Source organism: Rhinatrema bivittatum, chromosome 12, assembly GCF_901001135.1.
Source record: "Rhinatrema bivittatum chromosome 12, aRhiBiv1.1, whole genome shotgun sequence".
In the NCBI taxonomy this organism is placed as follows: Eukaryota; Metazoa; Chordata; class Amphibia; order Gymnophiona; family Rhinatrematidae; genus Rhinatrema; species Rhinatrema bivittatum.
Genome location: NC_042626.1, coordinates 66,743,986 through 66,755,057, shown reverse-complemented (window position 1 = coordinate 66,755,057; position 11,072 = coordinate 66,743,986). Strand labels below are relative to the sequence as shown.

General features: G+C 42.5%; 1 protein-coding gene across 3 annotated transcripts in view; it reads right to left on the bottom strand.

The window, feature by feature from the left end:
• Positions 1-637: 637 nt before the first annotated feature.
• NSF (N-ethylmaleimide sensitive factor, vesicle fusing ATPase) overlaps positions 638-11,072 on the bottom strand; it is a 251,295-nt gene continuing 240,860 nt past the window's right edge. For 2 of the 3 annotated variants that reach the window (XM_029572512.1, XM_029572514.1), the window contains 4 exons: positions 8,440-8,574; positions 7,843-7,956; positions 3,899-3,916; positions 638-3,121 (listed from right to left, as the gene is read on the bottom strand). In XM_029572512.1, coding sequence (XP_029428372.1) covers positions 3,041-3,121; positions 3,899-3,916; positions 7,843-7,956; positions 8,440-8,574 — 348 coding nt within the window. In that variant the 3' untranslated portion in view covers positions 638-3,040. Of the gene's footprint in view, positions 3,122-3,860; positions 3,917-7,842; positions 7,957-8,439; positions 8,575-11,072 lie in introns of all 3 variants that reach the window. The other variant, XM_029572513.1, reaches the window with a different exon arrangement.

Sequence of the window (11,072 nt, the reverse complement as noted above, 5' to 3'; positions counted from 1 at the left end):
CAGAGGAGGGGGAGATGAGAACTGGACTACCAGACTCGGTCCCCACACCTGGAAGCGATAATGGACACAGGCTATGCAGTGCACAAGGGGCAAAGCCCCCCTGAGTCCGGCAAGAGCCAGGAGACGGAGCCATCTCCTGAAGAAAAATTCAAAATCTACCAACTCCCTAATCAACTTTAACTTTTTTATTTTTTTTTATTTTGACAGGAAGAAAAAGACAAAATCCCTAAGGAATAAGTACTTGCTTGATCCCGGAAGAAATGAAGAAAAGATGGCCGACTAGCCTAGAACAGGTGACCGAAGAGAGACCTGCTGAACCTGCTGGAGATAGACAAATACTGAAGGGTTATAGGATAGGCTCTGTCCTCATATCATGTCCTCCTTTCAGTTTTAGTCTGTCTCCACTTGCTGGAAAGGAGGCTCAACCCACAGTCTGGACTGATCCGGGTACGTACAGGGAATCACTGTTTTCTATTTGCATCCTGCTGTTTCTCCCATTATCCTGGTATCCAGTGGCTGTCTCCTACTGCCATTCCTCATTACGTTCCTGCCACTCACATGGTCACGTCCTCTAAAACTGTCCACTGAGAGTTCAGAAGGTGTTTCTCAAATGCCAAGCAAGAAATGAACCTGTGAATTTGTTCCAAGAACCTGTGCCTTTTTATTGCATTCATTCAGTTGCATTCAACCATACAGAATATTTATAATCACCTCACTAATAGCTTTGGACAACAACAATAAAAAGGTTTACACAATTGCTTTCACTCAAGACATAAGTTAATGCAATGGTGGGTGGGTGGTTTTACTGAAAGAAGGATGTATACACAAAGATGGGGAAAATAGCCTGAGATCAGTTCACTGGGATACACAAAATTATCACAATAGTCATCATTTACAAAAAAAAAGAATCATAAAAAATAGAAAGACATAGTTGAGTGGATAAAATTCATAGGTTTTTTTTTGTGCCCACTTGAAAATCTTCTTCTCATATGGCATGGCCAAGTGACAAAGGAACTCTTTGCTGGCTAAGGGCTGGAGAGTAGCCCCTGATACTGGTCTTGGGTCAGCAGGGATCACCATGGCAGCCACCTTCCGTCTCTGGAGCTCAAGTGCATCATTTCTGTGGCACACCAGAATCTTCTGTTTTGTGGGACTCAACTCCAGTTTTCTGCATGTCAACGATATGGCTGAGTCACTAGGCTGGTAAAATACATGCATTTTCAAAACTTTGCTGGGTGACTGTGATGAACCAACAGGGATGCAGAGTCCCAAATTTCAGTTTTAAGATACCAGCCCTGACAAGTAAATGATGCCAGAATATTTTGGGTTGTGGCTTTTTCCTATGGGATGGGAAGAGAATGGTTGCATGCACCACACACTTCATCACAACATCAGCTGGAATAAGGCAGAAGGAAGGAAAGACATGTCTTAGTTAATAGCAGCCAACGATATGCCAGAAAGCTATTTCAGCTGGGGATTTTTTTAGGAGCATTCTTGTATTTCAGCAAAATTAAAGAAAATGCTGGCCCCACCTTACAAAATGCCCACTGGGCACTTAACTATGCCAAGTTTTAAAACTACAGCAAGGTGTGAGCTTTGCTAAACTGTTTCAGCCACGGGAGAGTGGAGTGCTACTGTGCAAACCCTGCCAGCTAAGCACATTAGTAAGGCAGGACAGCTTCCATAAACTCTCCAGTTATACTCCATGTTCAGCCTTGTCGTCACATGGTCTTTTAGCACTAAGCATTTATAAGTTCACACTACAGGACCTAAAAGGGTTCAAGTCTCAAAGTCATTTTTTATTTTGCATTATTTCAGTAGAGAGCTGATTCTCAGTGCAGGTGATCAGGGGCCATTCATTAAGGTAGCTATTTTCCTCATCACCTTTCTCTATAGATACAAGAGGAAAGTTAACTAGTGATCAGAAAAAAGCAGGAGTTCAGGGTCCTAGCCCCAGTTCTCTGTGACCCTGTTACCTCAATCAAACCATGTCACAGGGTACAAATAACATTGTTTCTTCATTACCTCTGGAGAGGTGGTTGTGCAGTATTCAAGTATTACAAAGGCTGCTGTGCCTGTAGATATATTTCTAAAGCAGTAAGATTGTTGGATGCTAGGAAATCCAGTCTGTTATATGTTAGGCAAAATCAAACTACTTGTTATCGGACAGGTAGACAGCACTGGGCCCTATAGTCACACTTCAAATGACTTGGCTGCTAAACATTATCCAGAGTATGGCTAATAGTGCTTAAAAAATGATAAACTGTTGAATAGCAAAACAGTTTTATCTTTAGAAAGCCACGTGCAAGAAGACTGCAGGATGAGACTGTATGGGCTTTCAGCTTGGTCTGGGAAGCCATTCTCCAAGTATCTAATATCTCAGGCGCACACAAGAACACAACCAGGCAAAGCCAAAACCCACAAGACATACTAGCACAGGGAAGCTGCTCTCATGACAATAGAAGCCCTGCAGAGGAAGATCTTGAATGCTCCCAACACTGGATTCAGAACTGCATTTCATCAAGAGCCCAAATTGCATGAAGCATGACCAAAAAGGTGAGGAATGATAGCTTTGGTGAGTTAGGCTGCTCAGAGGCATATAGAAACTATGGTGCTAATGAAGCAGCAGAATCCTAAAAACTCCTGCAAATGTCTATTTTTGAATATAAGGCAAGGTTCAGAAAGTGGAAAAAAATTACTTTCAGCATAGCAAAGAAAACTGAAAGCTAATATACTGTACATAGTTGAAGACAGAGCACCAGCAAAATATGCTTCATGCTTTTTCCTGCCCCTTCCTTCTTCCATTCCCTGAACAAAGCCTGAACAACAAAGCACTGCACGCATGGAATTCTAAAGGGGACTGTCTGACATAGAACACCAGAATATTTAAGACACAGAGCTGGGGAAGGGTTGGCAGGAATAACTGCAGAACACATGCAGAAGTTCAAGTGCTTGCTGAAGGGAGATGAGCAGGGGGTTTTTTTCTCTTTTTGTTCAGTGTGCTGAACAAGTGCAGCCAGGATCCCGCTATCTCAGCTCTTCATCTTATCTTAGGTGTAGCCCATCTGATGGACATCTGTCTTTGTGAGCCAGCCCTCTTCAATCGAACTCGCGTCGATCTCTGGTAATGAGCAAACCAAAAAATAAAGAGAAAAACAGTACAGATAAGTCCATAAGTACAATGTACTGCCCCCTCTTGTGATAAAATCATTCAAGGTGCTTTCAGATTTGTTCTGGTTAATTTTAGCACTTCTTAAAGGCACCTTATTCTACAGCTCCCCAATCTGATGACCTCTGTTCCAAGACAGAACAAGTACACAGAAGGCAGTGTGGCAGAGCCAGCCTCGTTCATGCTCCTGAGGGATCTCAAACCCTATCTAGACAGGAAATATTTTCTGGAGAAAGCTGCTTAAAAACTTAAAGTTTGGGATTTTGCTGTGATGGTGAGGTGCTTCTAGTCCATTTTGAATCTGCCCCAATCCCACTCACTGTTACTAGTGAACTGGAGAAGAAAGGGTGGGAAGAGAACAGGGGTCCTAGGCAGAGGCATTATGAGCCTTCATTTGTAGCTACTCTGGGATTTTTTCCTCTAGTTTAAGATGAATCCCTTCTATATCAGTTACTGCAGCTTCAGTCCTCTGGTCCCATCTGGAACCCAGGAGAAATGTGCTGAAGCCAACCAGTAGGTGTTGCTGTTTGTGAAAGTCAGGGGAACTGACAGCAACCCCAGCCCCCTTCTTGGCCTGAAGAGCAGCAGTCAGGTTCATGAATCCGATCTGGGTCTCCTGCACAGCTGTGCACAACTTTGCCTCTAGGGTGGGGGAGGTGGTTTAGGTAATACTCTAAATATTGCTACTTACGCCCCCTCTTCCCTCAGGAGTGTTAGAAACTTGCTTACACGATACTCTTGATCCATCTGGAAATGACAGGAAGGTGTTTACATTGTCACACAAAGAATACCACCAAATATTCCACAATAATTATGTAAAGTTATAAAAGAGATGTTCCGACTGTGCAAGCATGAAAAGCACAGTGTGAGCATGCAAAAGGCCAAGAAAAGTCTTATAGTTTTGCCTTGCATTCAGCCAGTTTCCCCTCAGCCTCTTCTGCTTCCCCCCCCCCCAAGTTCTTAAAAGACTGTACATCTCCCAAACCAAGCCAGTGAGAAAAATAAAGAACACAAATATTACTTCCCTGCTTGAAGTATGCTCAGTAGGTCCAGAAAGGAGCACCATTGAGAGGTAGATGAGGCAGGGATTGAGGAAGCCAGAGCCACTGACTGAAATCCCCCCTCCAGGTCTGGGCACCAGCTAAAACGAGGGCCACCAACCCCCTGCTCTTCTAGGGAAGAGATCCCAACCCAGGACCTAACACCCCTGGGAGCAATGAGGAAATAAAGTCCAACTGCAGGGTAGATACCTCTACCGTCTGCTTGAGAGAGAGAAGACAGACCCTGCAGTGGCACACCCTCCTATGTACCAGCAGTACAGTAAAACTTCTCTGTCTCCATCTGCTGGAAAGAGAGAAAAAAACCCCCAAAACAATCGTCTGGACTGATCTGGGGGATAAGGAAGCTAGAAGTAGGTTTTTGAGTTTGTAAGTAATGAAATCTTCTCTGGGCAACGATCTGTTTCACAGATATATCTACAGATTTCTTTATTAATTTTCCAAAATATTACATAAAACACAAAATATGTTTAATTATATCTACAGATTTCTATGCATACGTGCATGCTATTCAATAACTAATGTCTGATATTTATATTAATTATGCAACATTAGCATCTATGAAAGGTCCACTGCCCCATGGAACAGGGTACTTAATTAGTTATTAAAGTTAAGTGATAATAGTTAATATCGGTCACACAATAAGAAATGAAGATGGGAATGTGTGTATTCTGGTTTGACAGCACTCTAGAAGGCTTGCATACTCCTTAGGAGGTGCTTGATGAAAGACTACGGCAGCTTGGCCCTCGACTTTACTGAATAACTTCCTCTCCCCTGCAGCATGTTCCTTGCCTGCTTCCCCAAGAGAAAGCGTGCAGAGGAGGGTGTAGCAAATAAATGAACTGATGCCAAAGACTGATCAGAAGCTATGCTGCTTATCTCCTGCTGGCTGTTTCATCTCAGATGCAAATTATCTGCCGAATTATCAGCCTTTCAGAATTTCTTTTGCAATTCTCACACATATATTTGGGTTGCAAAAGAGTAGAAACACATCACTAAGGCAGTAAAGACCTCCTTTATGTATCTGTTCCAGATCCATCAACTTGCTAATGCAATCCATGCATAAATCACAGGCCGATTTGATTACTGACTCTCTCTATTCAACGGCATCTCACAATAAAAACTGAAGTGCCTCCATCTCGTACAAAGTACTGCTGCTAACAGTTTGGTAGAATCCAAATCAACTGACCACATTAAACCAAATACTATATCAACTACACTGGCTCCAGTCAAAAGCAGAATAAAATGCAAAACCTTCTGCATCAACAAGTGAGTAAATAGACAAGCCCCTCAGCCTTTTCCCAGTTTCTCTCCTCCTGCACACTCACAAGGGACCTCCAGTCCTCTCAAATGATTCTTCTTTCCTCTCCTCCTCTAGCCTTTGACAGATTGCCCTATACAAACCTTTATGCGTTCAGCTGTTATGTGCCAACAATTTGGAACAAGTTACCACTACCCCTACACACCTTGAGCCCTGCTCCCTCACTTTCACGAAAAAAGCTAAGACATGGCTCTTCAGCCAAGCCTACCCAACAGAGACCCTTAATCTCCTGACCTACCATGTAGGGGACTTTACTTATATACCACTGGACTAAGGCTTAACTCTACATTTGATTCTAATTGTAAAGTTGTTTCAAATGTTATGGAGGCCATTCTTGGAAAAAGGCAGAATATCAAAGACATAAAACACACAGCTAACTTTTTAAAATGCACTTAAATCAGCAGCAAGAGCTAAAGGGGACACAAGCTATGGGCACAATCTCATTTCAGGCTGCTGTTCTTAAAGAACAGAAAGCTACAGGCTGTGCTTTACCCATAATAAATAATGCACAACCAAAGAGCAAGAGATGAACATTATATTGGGATTGGAGGACAGAAAACCAAACATTTTCATGCTTCAAGTCTAAAATGTTTGACAGGAATCAAAACATACAACCCCACCCCCATAAAACCGACTAGACTTCTGCTATCAGTCAGTCCTAACAGGTCCATGCCAATTAAACAGATGTAATACGTGTGAGCAGTGGCTGACTGATTTGCCTGTAGCTAGGGAATTAAAAAGTTGAGAATGCTCGAGAGAGAAGTAATCCAAATAAATGCCTTTATTCCCTCGGGTGACATCCAGTTGGAGCAGATCCTGAGTGCTGTGCAAGTTTTAACAGAATGGTGAATGGTGTGGAGGGGCGCCAGCAGCTTGCAAGGGTTCCCTCTTCCAGCTGCTGAGGCTGCACAGCAGCACAAAGTCTGTGTGACACTAGGTGCTGATCCCCAGCAACCTTTACAGTGACCCCAAGTTCAGCATTTTTAACCTTTGTGATGCTATAGATGAGAGAAACCTCCAACAATGATTGCGTTCCTTCCGAGAAGGATTTACAAGGAAAGTTTGTGCACCATTTCAGACCAGAAATAAGTGTAAGTATCTAGGTCTGATCAGATAGCTTTCCCTGTAGAGAACACTGTGGACCTGAATCTCTAAAGGTGCATTTTAAAAGCCCAGCATGTGCATCAATTAGGGGATATGCAAAGAAGTCGGGCTCATGTGAGCAGACAGTATTTTGAAATGTACTCATATATGCATGTAAATGCCACAGCGCACACATCTCAAACATTTCCAAAAAGGGGTGTGGCGTGGGCATTTCAGGGCCTGGTCAAGACATGCAGGCATAAATACTTATGCGCCCCGGCACGTGCTGAGGTCCCCTGTCATGTAACTTCACTTCTGCTATGGATGATGTGCAAGTTATAAAATAAAAGGACTGAGCCATTTCTGAGGGGTTTAAAGGGTCTGGGGTAACTGGGAGGCGTGCAGACTATCAAAGGGGTTGGAGGATCTAACTTAACTGGGAATAACGTGGGCGTGCGCTGCTTTTAAAATCCCCTGATTTATGCAGAGGCAGGATTTGCGTGCCCATTTAAAATTTGGCACACATGTATGCATGGCCAGGCTATTTTATAACGTGCGCATATATATGCACAGGATCTAAAACAGCTGTGCATCCCTGGGTGTGAGCCGACGTACGTGCGCAAATGTGTGCCCATGCCCCAGTTTGAAGGTTGCTATCTAAGCTCCCACCCCTCCTACCAAAAGTCAGAATAGGAGAAAAGCCTTAGCAAATCAGGCCCTACATGTATAAATGGGAACTCTTAGGTAGTTCCATAAAGGACATGTAGATTCCATTGTGCAACACAAACTCATACGATAAAGTCTTGATGACGTTTGCTGCAATTGTTTTACTTTTAAATAGTAAAAACAATTTTATTAGATGAAGGTGTGTGTTATGACCTCTGCCATTAGTTAAACCCCATTTATAAAACCATTTTGAGATTCCTTTAAACCTTAAACCTTATTTGTTTTGTCTGTGTGTCTTACCTAGATTGTAACCTCCATGAAGCAGGGGAAATCTCTTAATATGTATCCAACAGCACCTAAGTAGTGCTATAGAAATGACTGAGTAATAGTAAACAACCAAGTTTCCCGAAGCGAAAAGCTCTCCTGCTACAGATCACCACAATGCTCAGTAGAGAGAAACTGCAGATTTCCCTTAAAGCTGTGTAAATCGACTGATTGTAAGAACGGTCTGCCCTCACAGTGTGCAAGGGGGCGCAAGTTTTTACCTGCAAAGACATCTCGATCAGCATCAGTAGCTTCTTGATGCCTATCCAGACCTTCTGCCCTCTGACGTGCTGAGCAATGATGGTGCGCTCCTTGTCTCTGAAGTTACCCAGGAGCTGGAAGAAGAGCAGACCTCAGCAACACACAGCTTGCTGGGCTTGTGCCAGCCTTATAGAAGCCATGCAAGCAGTCAAACAGGATATTTTTGCACTTTTTAAAATTTTTTTTTTTTTTTTTTAAGTCTTGATGGATTATATTCAGGCACAGTTCATGTACTATGTATGACATACCTTTATTTACTGTGCTTGCAACCATGTTTACATTGCAAGAGATGACTTCTGCTCATCTTCATCTGAAGTCAAATCTTTCTATTTATGGCATATCAGTTTCTATAGCAAGAGAGAACTAGAGAACTTCCGATGACTCAAAGGACAATAGTCGAGTGTCCATACTATGCCAGATGATACCTTTAGATGCCTTGCATTACACCATTATTCATGCTCTATTCTCCTTGGAGTATGCACAGAAAAAAGCACCTGAAAGTCACCTGAGAAAAGCTACACCATGCCAAGCCAGACAGACAACCACATTGAGCTTACCTCCAAGGCTTCCATAAGCTGATCCCCTGTGGTGATATTGGGCACGTGAATGGTGGTACTGAAAGCATCCAGCATTTCCATCTCTTGCAGAACATCTTTGCGACTGGTAGTTCCAATTATCAGAAGTTTGCGTCCCTGGAGAAAAAGGCAAGAAAGTGCAGGGGTCAGCTTTATGGATGGGACATTTGTTTTGGTTCTTGGACACCTGTGAATTATTGCAACATCTTTAGAATAATCCCCATGACCTTGGCTCTTGTCTATTGATTATAGCACATAGCTCAATACCACTTCTAGGACTGTGTGTATGACCTTGAGAAAAATCAGAGATCCTCCCATATTAAAATTCAGATTGAAGTTCTTTGGATAAACCTTTTAATCACATGATTTACCTTATATGACATTCTATAAATAGTGCTGACAAATGAAAACTGAACGATGCTTTTTTTTTCATGCTATTCTTGTGCAATGTAAAATCACTAGTATGACGCTCAAATAAAATTCATGGAAGTCATTACAAGACAGGTCCTATAGCAATGGCATTAGCACATTTGAGGCCATGCTTTGCTCCAACACTAAAGTGCTCCTTGGGGAAAGGCTCTGTGCACCAGGCTTGCAAAGAACTGAAGGCATATTGTGATGAGGAGCTCTCAGCACTGGCAAGGGCAAAACAATTTTCCTGGCATGTGCAAAGTCCCAAACCAGCAACCAGTGACAGAGCATGAAAATTAACACTAGGACGGGAGTATCTGTAGATTTATTATTTCTTACAACTAGAGGCTAACAGCAACATCAGGAAACAAAACATTTTTTTTTCCCTGGGTTCTGGATCACTTGCAAACATCACAGAATAATGGAAGATAACAAGACCTTTATTCAGGACATCTAGCAATGAAAGGATGTAAACAAATTGTGCAGAGGGGCCGATGCAATTTCATGCGCTCAGGCTAACACACCGGTTAGCCCGTGACTAGATGCACATTTTGAATGCGCTGGGCTAACACCCGATGCAAAAAGGGGAGTAGCGCATACAAACATGCTCGTAACTAATAGTGCTCATCATGTATAAATGCCATGTAGATGAGGCTATTAGCTATTGCCCCCCCAATGCAAAAAAAATTGTCATATACCCGACGCACACATTTTACTCACAATAATTAACCCCGGCCCGAAGCTGGCGTTAAGTCTTGACATGCATTAAGGGCTCAAAAAAAATAAAAAGCAGAAATCACTGCTTTTCTGTGGTTCCTCCTACTTAGTATCATTCGTCTCAATACTAAGTAGGAGGAGCCACAGGAAGCAGCATGGAAAAAAAAATATCTTGACAGCAGTCAGATTAGAAAAACGGATGCTCAATTAACGAGCGCACAGCCACGGGTTAGGAAAACGGATGCTTGTAAATTGAGCATCCGTTTTCCTAACCTGCACACAGCCACATCTCCTGGGCGCCTGATGCCAGGGACGTGCTAGGGACACACAATTTATCCCTAACGCATCCTTTTTAGTGCGGCAGCTCATTTGCCTATTGCATCGGGCACCCAAGAGAGGGGGATGTGCAGGCATTGAAAAAACGTGTGCCCAGTTTGGAAGCACATTTTTCGCACTTGATATTGCATCGGCCCAAGAGTTCCTTGGGAACAGTGTCAACCTTGTATCATTGTAAGCCTCAGTAACATTCCATGTGCGGCTGCTTCAGCCAGCTGTGGATGAACATCGTTTTTTAGTGAGCATATAGATACTGCATGAAACCACCTGTCATTAAAGACCATAAATGTATAATATGTAAACAGTGTTCTTAATAGAAGAGTTTCAGTACAAATGGTAATGCACTACAGACAACTTACAAAACTACATATGGGCTCCCAGTACACTAATATAACTTTGTACCACATTTTAACCCTTTTTACACCGTTAATTTTATCAAAAGTCAAGTCTACCTCAATTGGGAGCTGATTTACTATTTAACTTTAATTCTCTTCTGCTGTCAGATTTAATAAAATGAGAACATTGCAGAGAGGCCATGACCCACTGCAAGCTCAGGCTCCAATCCGTGGGAGGTAAATACATTCAGAAGACGATAACATAATTAAACAGACTGCTCTTTTATATGCTAATCAGTCAGTTTTTCCAAGAGAGGCATCAATATAAATGACTAATAAATTATATTGTGCAACCCTATGTAGCCTGGATGAGGAATGCTGGCTGTTAACAGCAATACGGAATTATTATGTTTACCAGAATTAATCAAAATGCCACTCTACATTATTCTCTTTTCTGGAAGGACTGTCTGTATGAGGAGGAAGCTGTTCCACATGCATCCAGTCCTTGGCCTCTCTGCTGAGATTGTCAACCACATTTTTCAGATGTTTCTTTTAGTCAAGGGGGACCATCCATGTACTACGAACTGAACCAGGGTCAACTTACTTTCCATAGGCCATTGAACTGTAACCAGAAGATAAGGACTTTCAGTTATTACTAACCTGGGCAAGGCTTGAACCAGCAATTTGGAAGTGAAAGGATCTGTATCCCCTGTGCCAGTCCACCCCAGGTGAAAGAATTAAAAGACGGTGTTAATCTGAGCTAAAGCACAAGGGATATACAGGGCCACAAAGCACTTTCTTAACTGTTTTCTCAGA